We start from the raw sequence: 18,661 nt of genomic DNA, 5'->3' as shown, positions 1-18,661 counted from the left end.
ACAGGCCTAGCGACGTTGCTCAGGGGTATGAAAAATTCACGCCTTGAGTGCTGCGGTCAAGCTGACCCAAACCCTGGGGCAGACGCGGCTAGGTCAACAGAAAATTCTTCCATTGCCCTAACTACTGCCACTTGGTGACATGGATTACCGATATCGACGGAAAAACCCCTTCCATCGATGTAGGAAGCATCTATACTACCACTCTGCAATGGTGCTTCTGTAACACCCATAGTGTGGGCACGCCCTTGGTGACCCCCACATCAGAGCTCTCATTTAAAGTAAGATCAGGTTCAGGACTGTTTTTAGCCTGGAACAGGTGTATGCAACATCTACGCAGTGCAGTGTAAAGCCCTAGATATACTACCCCAAAGCATTTTCTTCAGATTAATCTAAGAACAACACAATTGCAGAACATGGTTAAAATAGGATATTTAGTTGTGTTATGAGCTTTTATTTAAAAAGCACATTTATACAGCAATAATTTCGCAGATACAAACTTCAATTTTGTATTCTACAAAAGTCTTTGAATATTCTTCTCTTTACAAAATGAAACATTACAAAAATACAGACAATTTAATATGATTTTTTATACAATTGTCTCTAGTTGTAGTTATTTTCATTAAAATATTACTACCACAGACCTACAATATTTTAGTCAACTACAAAAAAAAATTAATTCAATGCTTTTTTAAGCAGCAAAATGTAAATAACACAGGTCAAGACACAGTTTATAATCATAGTGGATATATCTAAAAAATTGTTTCAGAAATAATATTTTACATAGTTAATTTTTAATGTTTTATACATTATTTATATAATATTTATATATAAAAATCATAGCTTGCTATAGCTGAAATGATAGGACGGATTGTGTAATACAGATGTGCAAATGGCCATTCCACGTGGTTTGCATGATCCCTTTTCAATTTAGCTTTTTTTCAAAGTTTTAAGATAGATCTTCAATATTTGTCTTTAACTTCCATCAGAAAGCCAAACAGCTAGGAGAAATAGGCCAAATTCTGCTCTCTTTTACACACTCTTGATACACAACCGATGCAACTGAGATCAGAATTTTGCCTAATGTCTATTGAATGGCTTATAAACAGGACCCTAAACAGAGAAGATGAGGGAATGCTCAAAACTGTTTGAAATCCAGGCTAGGACGTTCCACCCAGCAGTCCGTCCTAAAACTGCAGAATCATTGTTCCCTGGGACTCAATCCCAAATTCATAGTGCTAACATATCTTCCACAAGATCTTCCACTAACAACTGAAGTGACGTGAACTCCCAAAGGTGGCGGCGACAGCACAGAAAATCCTTCTGCAATTTATCAGGGCCAGGAGTAGTGAAGGGAGCCTTTTTTAAAATTAGGCCATTTGTTAATTTTGTGTAGGCTTGATGCCTCGTACAGTACTAATGTCACCAGGTACAAAGTGGAAATGAAGAGATTTGGCTTCTAAGTGGATAACGGATTCATTCATGCACAATTTGTTGTGGAACCACCTTAGATTGCTGGGTTTTTATTTAAGTTTGTGTAGTATGACCAGGCACTCTTCTGACATTTTTGACTGGGCAAGCTTCTTCTGAATCAACATCACAGTATGGAACAGAGTCAAATAAAGCAATATTAAAAAGAAGGAGGGAGGGGAAAAGAGCGGTGACACTTAGAAACCAATCCCAAATCTTGAATCAGTGCTGTTTCTTGTATATAGTGCTATATAATTTAGTTGTGAGTTTTTCTTACAGGCATTGGAAATCTTCCCAGTGAAAGCTAAGATGGCCGGCTTTACATAATCGTTTAGTGTTCATTGTGCTATGAACAATTTGGGTTCACTACAACATGAACACTCAACCAATTGCACGTCCAGAATTCCGGCATCACTGTTTGTGTGTTTGTTTTTCTCATTGTTGCTTTTGACTTAGGTGAACAATACCCATTTCATGCAAATGTTGCAAGTGAAAAGGCCAGAGAGTAAGACCTTATTAGTTGGGCAAGAAAGTCTCTCCCTACATTCTACTGTCTGATGAGATTTGAGAGCAGCAGGTAGTTGCTGTCAGCAGTCATTTTTGCAAAAAAAAAAAAAGGGGGGGGGGGAGGGGGAAGAGGATTGTGGAGGGAGGAGGGCTGCAAAGGTCTACACCATATTGTGGTGATTGTTTCGTTCAATGATGTCCACAGGTGAAAGGATATCTTTCCGGATTGGAGGAGGAGGCAGGGAGGTCCTCATCTTGGGTTTGAAGAGATCTGACACATAAAACACCTGTAAATAGAATTTAGAAATCAATGGAGTGACATTTGAAGAAGTTTTCCTTAAACAATATTTGATAGATTAACAATGAGAGAGTATTCATGTTCTATTTTACAGCAACCAAATTCTTTGTTTGTTTGTCTGACTGACTACAGGACTGGGACCTAGGAATTCCTGAGCCCGAATCCCAGCTTTGAAACCACCTCACCATGTTTCTTTAGACTCAGGGTCTGGTCTCAGAAGGTGCTGAGCATCCTCAGCTCCCACTGGGGCAAAGGGAGTACTTAGCATTTTGTAAGACTGAGCCCTTAGCCTGTGTATGGCTGTTTTCCTAGCTGTGGCATAGGCACGTACAATACTTGACTACAAGCCACATAGGTGTTGGGAGATTAAATGATAATGGCTCAGTATGAACTGTGGTGGGCATTAATAAATGATTGCATTTATTTGCTATAAATAGAGGATAACACACAACTCCACAGCATAGGCTTGAAAGCCTAGAAATAAAGAGAGTTCCTTGGGGCAGGGACTATCTTTTTGTTCTGTTTGTACAGCACCTAGGACAATAGGGTCCTGGTCCAGGTATACGCCTCCTAGGCACTACAGTTATACAATAATAATAATAAAATAATAATAATAATAATGACGATCAATATACTAGGCTCAAAGACCCTCCTCCCCCCCAAAAAAGTTTTAATCCTGCTTGCCTGACTCACACAAATAGCCCCACTGACTTAAAACTCTCTCTGAGGGGCAGTTAAAAGCCCTAAAGTTAAAACTACTCTACAAATGACGCTATCTGTAACAGGCGGGAGGGATAGCTAAACCCAGGGTTGCGAGTTCAGTCCCTGAGGGGGCCATTTGGGGATTGAGTTGGAGATTGGTCCTGCTTTGAGCAGCAGGTTGGACTAGATACCTCCTGAGGTCCCTGTCAACCCTAATTATCTATGAATCAGGGCCACCTGATATACTCTGCTTTCCCCTTTTCTCACGACACAGGAGCTACGAAATTGAAGTTTAGTCAGGATGACTGTCTAGCAGTCAGAGTCCAACAGAAGGAGGAGATATTCTTGAATCCCTTTTCCTGCATACCCAATGACATAACCGCGCTGCCGGATGTGAAAAGGCCAGCGTTTGACAATTTCGGGAGGCAGAAACACAATAAGAAACAGAGTGCTGGGAGGAAACCTTCATTTCCTCCTTGGCAGCCTTGGCCTAACCCTTATCAGTCCGGCATGACTGCTGCACTTTCTCTCTTACTAAACTTAAACCTGAAGCCAGAAGGGAAAACAGTCAGACAGTGTAACTCTCCGTAAACAACAAAACGCAGAGAGGACTTATCTTTGCTATTTAGCACCAGAACTTTGATATAAACAAAAACAAACTTCAGTGACTGTTGAACACACATGCCAGCAAACACCATGGCTACTTCCCAGCCCCACTTTTGATAAGTCAGTGGGTCAGAATTTACCAGCTGAGCTGAAACTTATTTTGACACTGAAATTTGACAGCTGTTCATACAGAACGAACCACATTTCACTTCAGCCAAAGAGAGAGGGAGAATGATACTTGGTATTTTAATCTTTGTAGGATCACAGCAATGCAGGGCTGGGAAGGACCTCAAGAGGTCATCAAGTTCAGCCTCCTTTGCTGAAGCAGAACCAAGTATGCCTAGACCATCCCTGAGAGGTGTTTCTCCAACTTGTTCTTAAAAACCTCCAGTGATGGGGATTCCACAACCTTCCATAGAAGCTTATTAGTTCCGAGCATAAGCCAATCATTGGCCGGTGTGGGGTTAAGGTTCCCTTAAGGAAGAGTTACCCTTTTTTAATGGTCCATTATGGGGTTTCTAAAACATCTGGTGGAGACAGGATACTGGATTGGATGGACTGGTGAGCTGATCTGGTATAGCAAGTCCTGCATTCCTATCAAGCTTATTGGATGGCAGCCTTAGAATAATAAATGTATTTGTATCTCTTCCTACTGCAGTGTCTGGAAGTGCCCTTGATTTAACACAATCAAATGGAAAAGAGATAAGATGCTTACATGAATAAGACTAGACTACACAATTACACTAGCTAGTCCAAATACAAGGGTTGTTGAGCCGCATGCATCAGGGTGGTTTATTGGTAAAGACAGTAAGACATTTCCCTCTCATTCCCTTGCTCATCATATGGCTGTCCAGATGCACTATTCAGCAGGAGTATTCCTTTTCCGCCTCAACATCTTTCTAAGCTACTATCAGAGACAGAAAACAAGGTTAGATGGAGAATTGGCCTGATCTGAAATGACTTCTAAAACTGAGAAACTGGGAGTCTGAATCCTTCACTTTTCAAATTTTATTACTTATCCGTAAATATTCGTCTGGAACAGAAAAGCATAAGAGGCCCAACATTAAAAAAAAAAAATCTTTTCCTTGAGTGAAAACGCGGACATTCTCTCTCTAGCGTGGCTTGAGGCTACGTACACACTTACAGAAATCCTGAAACATGATCTTTTAGGATCAAAACAGTGTGTTAAATCCTCCTAACGCTTGAACTGTTTAAGACTAAAAAAGGTAATAAAATGTGCAAAGTTTTTACTTGGATTTATTCCACTTCCTGTAGAAGGTGCTCTCCACCCATAAAGAAAATTTGACAGCAGAGAACTGGGATTGAACTATACAAACTAAGTCAGTATCTTATATTTCCATTTAATAATCCCATTTCTTTTCATCATATTAAAGAAATCCATACTCAGATACACCACAGTAAAACAAACTAATATGACTTTTAAGAGTTGAAACCAAAAGGTATCTCGTCTCTTTAAATGTTTCCACTTGTGTAAACTACGTGATCTGTATTAGTCTGCTTATCCCGCTATTTTGATTTTTGGAAATTCTCATCATATTTCACTTTGGCTCCAAGTAAAAATGTTTCATCAGCTGGAAGTGCTTGACACAAATGTCTTGCATTTGTTATTTCAGGCCGAGAAGGACAAATGCATCTGCTACAACTTTTAGCTTTGGTAACTCTTGGAGATGAAACACACAACTGGCTTCCACAGAGAATTACAGCATGATTACTACTGCACTTAACAGCCTGAGAAACAGTTCTTGAGTCATAGCGGAAGGCTGTTCTTCAGAACCATTTTGAGTCACCCTTCTCTGACACAATGTACTAGGGAGTGATAGAACTGTGGCTAAGCAAGGAGGCCTTGAATGCCCTGCGAATCAAAGGTCAAGTCTGGCTTTATCATCTTCACCAGCTAGTAACGTAACAGAGGGAGAGCCCCAGCCAAGTGAAGGGGAAGTTACTCAGTGTGCGTCTCCAGAAAGGTTTCCCTGACAAGAAGGAGTTTATTGTTCTATGAGAAGAGCTGATTAGCTCAACAAGGAAATGGCAAGCCAAAGAACTGCATAACTTGTAACGGTTGATAGTAACTAGCAATTCATTTCAAGGCAAATCTTGCCCCTGCATCATTGGTTCCAATGAGTTTCCAGCTTTCAGAACTGGTCTGAAATCTGTTTTGCAAAGGTGTAGCAGAATCCTGGGGGAAGGGGTCATTAGGTTAATATGAAAGTGAGAGTGGGGCTAGGATCTGGTGGGAGCATAAGGAAGTGAGTTGGGAGCTCCCAGGTAGGGTGACCAGACAGCAACTGTGAAAAATCGGGACGGGGGTGGAGGATAATAGGCGCCTATATAAGACAAAGCCTCAAATATCAGGACTGTCCCTATAAAATCTGGACATCTGGTCATCCTACTCCCAGGCCTAACTCCTCTTTTATAGGAGGGGATGTGATGGGATTCATTAGGACTCTGGACACTGCAGCAACCTCAAGGTTTCAGCTGTGGCTACGGAATGGCTCTGCAGCTGCGCTGTGGCTTATGCATCTGACGAAGAGGGCATTCACCCACGAAAGCTTATGCTCCAATACATCTGTTAGTCTTTAAGTAAGGTGCTACAGGACTATTTATTCCTTTGAAGACTTCTAGTCTACAAGCAGTTAGCAACTGGGCAAGAGAGGGAGGAAGAGAAAGTGAAGAGCTAGGCGTGGGAGTGCAGGGAAATTGTGCAGGGTGGTGGGAGGGATGCAACCCTGTGATCTCTGAGTTGTTCTGGGACATCGTGGTAGATGGAGCATGCAAATTTGTAGGATCTAGGGCTATCAGTTGGGGTGAGTCTGACCCTAGGCAAAGGATGGAACTGGAAGCTAGTGAATTCTATTATGAAAACAAATGCCTATTGCTTACAAGAGAAGGTCTAAGGTCGGACTTAGAGAGAGCCTGATCCTGGCTCCTCTACTCAAGCGAGCTGTTCCTCTGACACACCCACAATTTAATCTGGCAGGAGGTGGGAAGGTTGCTCATTCCTGCACCATTGCCCTGATTCCAGCTGCAGGGAGCCCTGGAGTGGCTTCACAGTGGCAGCAGCCTAGCAGCTTTTTAGAGCCCGTGGCCCTTACTGTTAAGGGAGCCTCCAACCATCCCCCCAAAATGAAGAAAAGAAATATAGGCCCATACTGGGCAAATACTAACCCTGGTCCTCATTTTTTAAACAAGTGAGTTCAGGATTCCAAGAACATTTTAGCTGTTTGCACCTGGACAAATATGCGACAGGAGTTTGGGTCTGAATCCCACTGGAAGCCCCTTGTATCTTTTCCAGGCAGTAGGAACAGGGCAATGAATGACCAGTGCCCTCTCCACATCCGGGCTAGCAGTGGAGGCCTACAAAAGAGCAGTGAGTAGAGTGGGTGTGCCCTGAGCTAGAAGAGAAAGACCAGGTCTGTTTGTGAAATAACCAGGCAGCTGCTTCCTATGTTGATTTATTTCGTCACAGGAAAGTCAGCCTATGGGAGCAACATTCTCACCCTCCTCCTGGCCCACTACAATTTGCCATCTGTTAAAGGGTCAGGGAGGAGACCACCAGATTTGCAACTTGTCACTAGGCAGGAAATGTACGAATGTCTGTCTCTAGCATCTGGACCCCTATTGTCTTTCAGAAGCCACTACTTAGATCAATCTCATGTTTCATCCTTTTATCATGTTGTGCATATTCTTCCCCCCTCTACCTGTGACAAAGCTTTCAAAAAGTGACAAAAAGAAGGTTATGAGAATTAGGAAATGCACACATAAAAAAACAGTCTGACTACATATACAGTTAATGCCCAGAGCAGTGTTGCCCAAACTTGGGATGCCGCTTGTGCAGGGAAAGCCTCTGGCGGGCCGGGACGGTTTGTTTACCTGCCCTGTCCGCAGGTCCTGCCGATCATGGCTCCCACTGGCCGCGGTTCGCTGCTCCAGGCCAATGGGGGCTGCTGAAGCGGCGCAGGCCCAGGGAAGTACTGGTGTACTTGGGGAGGAGGTGGGGAGGAGTGAGCTGGGGCAGGGAGTTCCCTTGCGTGCTGCCCCCCCACCCCCTTACTTGCTGCAGGTAGCCCTCCCCGCACTCCCCTGCCCCAGCTCCCTCTCCCTAAATGCCAGTGGCAACCAGGGCGGCCGAAGATATGGCCGCAGCAGTCACTGACGAAGAAAATGGCACCCCCTCAAATCCTAGTGCCCTAGGCGATTGCCTACGTCGCCTAAATGGTTGCATCGGCCCTGGATATGAAGCACGTGAACTGAGAAAAACTGCTTCACTGTTCCAAAGCTTGCCTAGGACCTTTTAGCTCCCAGAACTTTCAACAGTGATGTGTTGTTGCTTTAATTGGCTGCTAAGAATATTAAAAGGTTTCCAAGGCTTTGAGGAAAACCGTGACATTTGAACAAAAGATACATATGAACCGTAATGATTTTGCTCCTGCTATGCATAAAAGAGGCAAATGTAAGAAGGAAAGTCACTCATAGCAGTGGTCTATGTGGAAGACGTCCACCAATTAACCCTTTGCACTGGTATTTAGGATTTACTGACACAAAGCCATAATGGTGCATGGGCACTTGGCAATGGCAAAACCCAACTCTCATACTCAAAGGGGTTAATCATTTTTTGAACGGCTAGATTCCAGCATTTTTTTTCTTTTTTTTTTTTTTGTTGCACAGGTTTAGCATTTTATCAATAAGTGGAAAATGCACAAACAACCTATTTTCCACTCCTGCGAATAAACCTCTAGGGAACTTTATTCCTTGCCTCGAGGTTTACTTTACTTTCAGATCAAGCAAAATAAAAAGTGTGTAACCTTTTGAAAACTTGGTTTTAGGAGTTTCTAAAGCCACATAATTACTTTAGTCCCCCATCCCTTTGTTTCTAAACAAGATAATACACTGAAAACAATCACGTCATTACACAGAGCCGGCGCCTCCCATTCTGCCTACATTAAACGTTTACATGTGTCACTTTGAGTTAAAGGACTGTGCAATCAGGTCATCCTTTGGAAAGCAAATTGCATGAGAACAAGCCAGGCAGCGACAGACAAGCAATCATGGCTTTTCTAAACCATTTTCTCACAAACCTTTTTGCCACATAAAGAACAAAACAAAAAACCTGCAATCAAAAGAACAAACCCAAGATCCACATTCCCAGGCAGGGAATTTTTTTGGTTTAACTCTGAAGGGAACATATGTGTTCCCCACCTCCAAGACAGTCTTCTGGGATCTTTGATTCTGTATAGATCCTCTGCAGAGCCTTGAAAAGCAACACAGCTTTCATCAACAAAGGAGTGTGTAGCCTTTGAGGGAAAACTGCTACCACTGTTTGCATGTTAGCCTCCCTGAGCTGCACTGGTAATTTGCTTGATTGGAGAGGGCCACTAATAATTGAATCCTTGCTAATCAGCGAAGATATTGACCCTAATGCTGATAGGGCAGAGCAGAACTCAGCTGCTTCACTTAAGATGCTGTGAGGGTTTTACATAACTAGAGTTGTAGAGGAGACTCTCTACATTTTACATATGGGTTTTGATCCTGCAAATCCTTGGCTGCTGCATTGTTGGTGTTATTACTCATTAGCACGAAGTAGGGGGAAGCACTACGTGTGGTTGTCCTCATTGCAAAGCATTGTCAAATGCCCCGCGTGGGCTCAGGGGTGGACAACGTGCACAGCTGAGGACACAGGGGCTTAACAGCCATCCTCCTGCTAATGAGGCTCTCTGCTCTTAAGCCTCAGAGCAGTTGCTGCACAGGAGTAACTAGGTGGCATTGCAGCAGTTCTCTGATGCAGGATTGAGTCCTATTTGGCTCCCATTTAATAGCACTCCCGACCTGCTCTGTGCAACATCCATGCCCCCAGCAAAGACAGAGTTTTAGAGAGGCATTTGGTTTACACTGCGGCCCACATGAGAGAGCCATCCACCATGTAAATATTAACTCTCAACAGCCCCACCTGCCTTGAATTGGCTGGCTTTCCTACCATGGTAAATAGCTCCTCTCACAGGTTATGCCCATCAGCATCTCCAGTGTTACCAGGATTGCCCTGTCATCAGTGCAATAGTAAGAGATGCCACTCACTATGCAGTAAGCCACCAGGGCTCCTTGTGCAAATCCTGCCAGCACATCCGTAGGGTGATGCTTGTGGTCAGACACACGGGACAATCCTGTGTAAAATGCCATCATGATCAGGGTAAACTGCAGAAGGGGACGTAGCAGACGGGCTCCTCTCCATGTGAATCTGGCCTGCAGATATAACTAAGGAGAGAAAAGAAAAACAAAGGGGAGCATTAATTTTACAACTTGATTACCGTCTGCGCAGCAACAGAGAACAAATGCTCTAGCTAGCTGTAGCAATGGAGTGGAGGAACGTCATTCTTCCCTTGGATCCATGCAGCTGGCTGCACTGGATACAGCAGGAATTTCATGCATGTATCCAAGGGCAGAACTTGGTCCTTAGCGTGTTAAGGCAGAAGGGGACGGGGGTTCTTTCAAGGAGATGAATTACTTCCGATAACAAAAACTGCCCTGGGTGCCTGAGGTAGTCATTGTGGCAGCACAACTGGTGGGATTCTAATCCAGTGGTCAGAGGCAGGGGGAGCTGGCTTTCTGGGGGGCTCAGGCTGGACCTTGGACTGTGAGGCAGCCCCAACCCCTAGGCTTTAGAGCCTAAGCTTCAGCCCAAGCTGCAATGTCTACCTAGTTTAGCACTGTAGCACAAGCCTGAGTCTGTGGACTCGGACACTGAGACTGGCTGCTGCGGGCTGCCACTCATTGTGCAGAGCGGTGATTCTCAAACTTTTGTACTGGTGACGCCTTTCACATAGCAAGCCTCTGAGCACAACCTCCCTTAGGAATTAAACACACTTTTTAATATATTTAACACCAGTATAAATGCTGGAGGCAAAGCAAGGTTTGGGGTGGAGGCTGACAGCTCACGACCCCCTGAGGGGTCCCAATCCCCAGTCTGAGAACCCCTGGTGTAGATGGACCCTAGGAGAAAGCAGTCCAGACCACTGAGCGTTTTCAATTCCAGTTCATTCTGCATTAATAAGCCTGCTGAAGATAAAGGAGAAAAACAGCAATTCTCTAACATTTGCCAAGCAGCACAATGAGAGTTCGTATTAACACTATTAGCCAGACTGAGAATTAGGCTTGGCAGAATTCAATTTTTATTTTATTTTTATAATTTGAGCAGATCACATCGATGTTTATTTTTAAGCATTTTTTTCCAATTTTATCTATTTAAATTTTCAGTTATGCAGAATTATGGATTTAATCATCTTTTTCTATTATCCATTTATATTTCACAACCATGGGAAATTGGGCACGGGAGTGGTCAGACAATAATTACTTACGGGCAGTGTAGAACCAACAGCACGTGTCAAAATATACAAAGCAAATACCCTTATAGCAAGCGCTGATAAGTTCTCACTTTTTTCTTTGTCCATCTGTCAGTTTCTATGATCATCAATGGAAATATGTTTTGTCAGTTTGTGTGGAGACTGTGAACTTGACATTTACCGGCATTTACCAATAAAAAGCTAATCTGAGAGGGAGGCGAGCTGCTTATCTAAAGGCAGGAACCCTTCAGCAAGAAAAAGCTGGTGCTCTGCCCATAGCCACCTCCTTCAGTCTGTGCAAAGAGGATAATTATTAATGGACCTACAAAGAGCCAGCCCTGCTCCAGAATAACTGATGTGTTACGTGGGGTTCACTCACTACTCGCACAAGCAGACCTTATGCTGGGGCTACTCACATCAGGAAAGACTTTCTGCCATCTTGAGCCCTGATCCCTCAGCATACAGAATTCTGCAGTGCCTTTGTGTTACTCAAAATATAGAGGGGTGTGTGTGTGGGGGGGGGTAATGTTACTTTTACTTACAAGGGGAAACAAAAGGACTTGACCTGAAGTGAAGAAGTTGAAGTGATGTCAAATGGACATTGTCCCCCCTACAGTTATCTTGAGCTTTTTTCCGTTGCAAACGGTGGGCACAACCTACTTCCCAAGTTCCTGTGGGAACTGGGGAAACCAAACGGGAAGAGACGACAGGAAAACTGGAACCTTCTGTCCACAAATCAAAGTTGCCTGAGGCCGATCACCCCCCCAAGGCAGAGCCAAGAGGAGCAGTGCCCTCCCAGAAAGTGCTCCCTTCCTGTGCATGAGTGAGGAAGCGGAGACGGGGGTGGGGAAGACTGGATGGGGGAGATGTGGAAAGGATGTAGGTCAGGAAGTCATAGCACTGTCTGGGGTGTGTGGATGCCTGGGCAGGGGACAGGAGCAGCAGCTTCTTCATTAACACTTGCAAGACTGAATACAATACCCCGCTAATGTCTAGAATTGTGGCCCAGCTAAACACCCTGCACAGCTCTGCCATCCTTACCAATGAAATAGACAATATAGCCGGTAGCCACATGTCAAAAAATGGTGATTCAGTAAGGTTTCTAGGCCAGCCACTCTGCTGGCAGAATGGTGTAATGTGGCCTTTGTGTAAATAAGAATCAAACCCAGGAATATTTCCATAGTATCCCCAAAAACACAGTAACGCTGTGCAAAGGCAAACCTGGAAAGCCATACTAAATGGTTTAATATGTTGGGTTTGTTTCACAAACCTTTCACTTGCCCCTTTTGGAAAAAGTACACAGAATAAAGTTAAAATGATCTGAAGAGGCATTTGCACCAAGCTAGCAGATGCTTCAAATTATCCAAATTGATAACCAATTAGGATTGAATAGAGCAGTACCAAAGCAGCTCAGTGTTGGCCAAAGCACATTACAGAGTCTCTGGAATACAGCAATATATATACTGGTAAATTCACTCCCACTCATTTGTACTTCCATTTTTAATAATAATTTATATGCTAGGGTAAGAATTAGTTAATCATAAAAATGCTTTATAAACACACTGCATCTTTCATCCAGAAGGATTTAAAAGCACTGCTCAAAGTACATGCACTTCAGCTACTGCTAAAATGCAATCATCTCTGAAGTGAAAGACTGAAGCTATTTAATAGCACAGTGCAACACTACATAGCAATTTAAAACTATTTCTAACAGTAGGCACTTCTTTATTCACAGAACCAGCACCTTCCATGTGTTTCACTAACAGTGAACTGGCTTCTGAATGGTTTTCAAATGTCTATGTGCTCATTCTAGGCCAAATTCTGATACCCTTGGTCATACTGAATAGTCCTTTACTCCTTAAGAAATCAATCAGTGGGAACCAATTGTGGAGATAAGATACTGTGGAACAGGATTTAAGGGGCTCACAATCTGCTCCCGTTATCATTCAAATGCACTTTCCTGATGTTGTTATACAGAGATAGTGCTGTCCCTTTAAAAGTCTACATTTTGGGAGCTAGGGTGGTGGTTTTTAAAGCAGCTGAGGGACGTCAGCTAAATTTGCATTGCCAATGATGTTCAGATGCAAGATTGCAGCCTCTGTCTCATTCAGATACAAGCATGGACCCTGTATACAGCATTACACTTTACACACAGTGCTCCTCAGCTTTGCTAGAAGAACTTAAGCCACGCATAAAGCTTCATGCTGGGTTCATTCCAGTTCCTTAAGAAAGAGGTTTCAAATGTTTGATGTGCAGCAATAATGCATCTATCCCCTTCTGTATACTGATTTGAATTACTTCCCTGTCCTCTCCTCAATGCAGCCCAAAGGCTTCAACTAAAGAGTTCAATCAGAGTAGAGAAAGCAAGAATTTAATTTAAAAATGACCAATTAAAAATGAGCATTGAAATTCAATAGAATATAAGCTCAACAGTGACAGACTCAAGACATTTGGGGGTAAAATGAGAAAAAATGTCTTCAAAATGTGCCAGTGCACCTGTTTGTGTCCTAATTGTGCCACACATCAGGCACTGCGTGCACACAGTTCAGACTGGCACATGTCCTTCTGTAAATATGGGACAAAAGCAATGCATGCCTGTATTAGGTAATTAAGGTTTCTAGATGCCCGAGTTGCATGCACATCAACACACAGTCAACTTGTGGCACTCATTGCTGGGTGATGTTGTGAAGGCCAAAACTATAACAGGATTCAAAGAAGAACTAGATCAGTTCATAGACAATAGGCCCATCAATGGCTATTAGCTAGGATGATCAATGATGCAACCCCATGCTCTGAATGTTCCTAGCCTCTGTTTGCCAAAAACTGAGTGTGGATGACGGGATGGATCACTTGATGATTCCCTGTTCTGTTCATTCCCTGTGAGGCACCTGGCATTGGCCACTATCAGAAGACAGGATATTGGGCTATATTAGACCAGTATGGCCAGTCTTATGTCCTTATGCACATACACCTGATTTTTGACATACAAAAAACATGCAAGTACAATAGGGAGGACAGTCCAAAAATCAGAGCACTAGCCTGGGACGTGGAGGACGCCGATTCAATTCTTTGCTCTGCCACAGACATCTCGTGTGACCATGGGCAAGTCACTTAGCCTCTCTGTGCCTCAGTTCTGCCTCTGTGAAATGGGGATAATTGCACTTCCCTACCTCACAGGTGGTAGTGAGGATAAATACATAGAATATTGTACCTAAAACATAACATTTCCAGGCATGAATTTAGGAGGCTGGACTGAAGCTATATTGAAACTGTAGCCCTTGGAGTGTGTGTGTGTGTGTGTGTGAAATACGTATCATAGGAGAAGAAAAGAAAAGCAAATCAGAAAGCTAAAGGAAAAACAGAAAGCATCAGAATCTCCTGGCACCAGAAAAATCAGTGGCATAACGTAAGGCAGGAAACCCCCAGCAGCTTCTCCACTAATCTTTTTCAGAGCAGACTGTAAGCAATTTGCAAGTGGCTTCTGCTAAATGTGTAAATGCTGCCATGTAGGAGAAGTTTATGGGTGAGCCCGGCTGGGGGTAAGATAATAATGTAAAATATGTCATTCCCACTGCAGCCCACTGTGTAGCATTAAAAGAAAGTAACATATAATGATGAAAAGGAGCAGGCCTGACAAAACGCAAGAGGGAAGGAAGGATGAAGTGATCTGCAATAATATGGAGTAGTAGCTATTTAGAGAGCCTATCCATTGTTGGAAGTGCTGGCAGAGGAGCAGTTACCACTGAACAGATGGCTTTAGGAGCAATACATAGCTTTCCTCCTGCCAGGGAACTTCCACTGATGTCAGGGAGAGCAGACTGTGGTCAGCAAGTGAGCCTAAGGAAACAGAACAAGACAACAGTTTGTGTCCATCTGCAGGATTACAAGTCAGGAGCAGGCTGGCAGAGAAGAATATATACACTTAATCCTTATAGTTTGGAGTCGTTTACTGAGGAAGGTGCTGAGTAAGTAACTTGGCTGTCAAATAGAACTCTCCACTCACCCCATCCATATCACATGGCTACTTTCAGCCAGATCTAGGAAAGTCATCATTTTCTTTCCTAAGATTTTGCTCTGAGCATTGGCAGGGCCTTATCATGTGTCCCTGACTGAACTCTTTACACTTGACCTGACGTTATCTTCCATGTAACGCACCCTTCCCCCCCCCCTCCTTTGAAGAGGGCACAAAGCCTGGAATGCTTATTTGGGCAAGACTCTCTAAGCCAAATTCATCCCTGGCAAAGTCCACTAGCCTGACTGGATACAGTTAGCTGACTGATGATGAACTGCAGGATTAGGAGCACAAAAGACCTCATAGGAGCAAAAGCACATTTGCATTTTCTTCCTTTTGTCGACCGCGTAATCTGAAATTTAATTGCAGATGGTTACCTGGGGTCACATTTTGGCCCTGATCCCATCGAAACCACAAAATTATCAGCCAAGTAGGGCTTGAACCAAACACTTATTTTTCTTAAATGACTCTTGCCAGCAAGTTAAAGAAGTATGGGCTGGATGAATGGACTATAAAGTGGACAGAAAGCTGGCTAGATTGTCGGGCTCAACGGGTAGTGATCAACGGCTCCATGTCTAGCTGGCAGCCAGTATCAAGTGGGGTGCCCCAAGGGTCGGTCCTGGGACTGGTTTTGTTCAATATCTTCTTTAATGATCTGGAGGATGGCATGGACTGCATCCTCAGCAAGTTTGCAGATGACACTAAACTGGGAGGAGTGGTAGATATGCTGGAGGGTAGGGATAGGATACAGAGGGACCTAGACAAATTAGAGGATTAGGCCAAAAGAAATCTGATGAGGTTCAACAAGGACAAGTGCAGAGTCCTGCACTGAGGATGGAAGAATCCCATGCACTGCTACAGTCTAGGCAGCAGTTCTGCAGAAAAGGACCTAGGGGTTACAGTGGACGAGAAGCTGGATATGAGTCAACAGTGTTGTAGTCAAGAAGGCTAATGGCATTTTGGGCTGTATAAGTAGGAGCATTGCCAGCAGATCGAGGGACATGATCATTCCTCTCTATTCGGCACTGGTGAGGCCTCATCTGGAGAACTGTGTCCAGTTTTGGGCTCCACACTACAAGAAGGATGTGGAAAAAATGGAAAGAGTCCAGCAGAGGGCAATAAAAATGATTAGGGGGCTGAAGCACGTGACTTATGAGGAGAGGCAGAGGGAACTGGGATTGTTTAGTCTGCAGAAGAGAAGAATGAGAGGGGATTTGATAGCTGCTTTCAGCTACCTGAAAGGGGGTTCCAAAGAGGATGGATCTAGACGTTCTCAGTGGTACCAGATGACAGAACAAGAAGTCTCAAGTTGCAGTGGTGGAGGTTTAAGTTGGATATTAGGAAAAACTTTTTCATTGAAAGGGTGATGAAGCACTGGAATGGGTTACCTAGGGAGGTGGTGGAATCTCCATCCTTAGAGGTTTTTTAGGCCCAGCTTGACAAAGCCCTGGGATGATTTAACTGGGGATTGGTCATGCTTTGAGCAGGGGGTTGGACTAGATGACCTCCTGCGGTCCCTTCCGTCATAACTGTCCTACTCAGATCTGAACCTTAGAGTTCAGAACATGAGAAGCTAGCATGAAACCTCCAAACTTAATTACCAGCTTGGATCTGATATCGCTGCCACCAGCCAGAATTCCAGTGTCTGGCTCACTCTGGTCTCCCCAAAACCTTCCCTGGGGAACCCCCAAGACTCAGATGCCCTGAGTCTCACCACAAAGGGAAATAACCTACTTCCCTTCCCCCTCTTTACCTCCTCCCAGATTTCCCCACCCTGGGTACTCTAGGAGATTCCCTGCTTCAAGTCCTTGAAACACAAGTACCGAGAGATCAATCTCTCTCCCCCCTCACCCAGAGGGTATGCAAAGTCAGGTTTAGTAAATCTAACACAAAGAGATTCTCTCTTCCCCCCTATCTTCTTCCTCCCACCAATTCCCTGGTGAGCTGCAGACTCAATTCCCTTGAGCCCCCACTAAAAAAAAAAAATCCACAGGTCTTAAACAGAAAGCTTTATATAAAAAAGAAAGGAAAAGACATAAAATGGTCTCTGTATCAAGGTGACAATATACAGGGTCAATTGCTTAAAAGAAAAAATGAATAAACAGCCTTATCCAAAAAGAATACAATTTAACACATTCCAGCAACTACACACATGTAAATACAAAAAAAATATATAAACCTATTGTCTTACTATCCTTGTACTTACAACTTGGAAACAGAAGATTAGAAAGCCTGGAGATAGAAAGATCACTCTCAGAGCCGAGAGGGTCACCAAACCGAGACAAAGAACAAAGAACTCACACCCAAAACTTCCCTCCACCCAGATTTGAAAAAGTATTGTTTCCTGATTGGTCCTCTGGTCAGGTGTTTGGTTCCCTTTGTTAACCCTTTACAGGTAAAATAACATTAACCCTTAGCTATCTGTTTATGACACCTTCCAACCCTGATATTCTATGATTCTATGACTCCAGATCATCCCCTGAGCTTGCATCTGCACGCCATTCTTGGACCAGACAGAGTATTTCATGACCCAGCTCTCCCCACTAAGCCACACGCAAAGAACAATGCTAAAGGATTGCAATCAGTCAGTTAATCTAAGGTGACATAATAACAGCAAACCTAAGTAATAACTGCTGGCATCTCAGCTCTCATGAGGGAATGAGGATCCCTGGAATACAAAAGAACTCAGATAGTTGTGATGTTATTATGAAGATTCCGTCACCATGTGGCATTGAATTGCAGGCTAATAACTGATGTTTCTCCTTAATTATGCTCACTGACAGGTGGGGGGGAAATTCTCTGCTATTCTTGTTTTCAGAGAAGAGAAAAGAACTCCGAGTAAAAGCCTGGTTCCCTGCACAAAGCTGAAACTTTCTGCAGGGCTTGAGGAATAGAAATCTCCCTTCAGCCCAGTTCAGGGCATTAGGGCATCAATGTAGCTAATCCAAAGATGTTACTTCAGGTTAATGACCACCCTAGAATCCACCGGCTTTCCCCTTCTTCCCCACTGTGCTTAGCTCTATGATCCACATGGGCTGAAAAGTCCTGTTGTACAGGCCATCTGCATCCTCGTAGTTCAACATCCTTATGGGCCTTATCTGACCTTCCGCCTTGTCTTCACTCGGAGGAGAAAAAAATGGTGTATTCTTAACTCAAGTTAACTACCAGGAAGTAAAATCCTATTGCAGATCAGACAGTTTGTAGTTTTCACATTAGTGGGTTGAAATAAATCCCCAGCTTCCCCGGAGTCTTTAACTTGACCTGCTAACTCCTGTGAAAACTACAAACCACCTTGTCTTCAGTAGGGTTTTATCTTGAGTGAAGAACACCTCCTTTTTTCCCCTTAGTAAAGACACGCCCTTAGTGTGCACACAAATACAGTCAAACTTTCTCAGCCATTTCCAAACCAAATTGTATAACTCCTCTTCACCCATCCCACTATAAAAATTACAATAAGCATTATGGTTCTACTCAGCCAACTGGTAACAGGGCAAGAAAAATTAGTACAAACGATTACCAGAGAGTCATTTCCCTTTGTAAACTGTTATACAAAGCAAGTGACACTAATTGCACGTTTCTGATGACAAGAAAATGACACAAAACGTAGCCCTGAATCTGTGTTTCAAATTGAGCCCCAAGTGCTTTTTGTGTGTATTAAATGTCTTCCCGGAGACACTTCCATAAGGATTAGGCATATAGAATCCCCTCTGGTACTTA

The 18,661-nt window shown here is 43.5% G+C and overlaps 1 protein-coding gene across 1 annotated transcript in view; it reads right to left on the bottom strand.

Moving 5' to 3' along the window:
- Positions 1-453: 453 nt before the first annotated feature.
- Positions 454-18,661, bottom strand: part of PLPP3 (phospholipid phosphatase 3) — a 70,511-nt gene continuing 52,303 nt past the window's right edge. Inside the window, exons 5-6 of the mRNA XM_030573827.1 lie at positions 9,671-9,847; positions 454-2,261 (exon numbers count right to left, since the gene is read on the bottom strand). Of these exons, the coding sequence (XP_030429687.1) occupies positions 2,136-2,261; positions 9,671-9,847 (303 nt within the window). The 3' untranslated portion in view covers positions 454-2,135. The remainder of the gene's footprint in view (positions 2,262-9,670; positions 9,848-18,661) is intronic.

This window comes from Gopherus evgoodei, chromosome 8, assembly GCF_007399415.2.
Source record: "Gopherus evgoodei ecotype Sinaloan lineage chromosome 8, rGopEvg1_v1.p, whole genome shotgun sequence".
In the NCBI taxonomy this organism is placed as follows: domain Eukaryota; kingdom Metazoa; phylum Chordata; order Testudines; family Testudinidae; genus Gopherus; species Gopherus evgoodei.
This window is presented reverse-complemented; position numbering and strand designations above follow the sequence as displayed.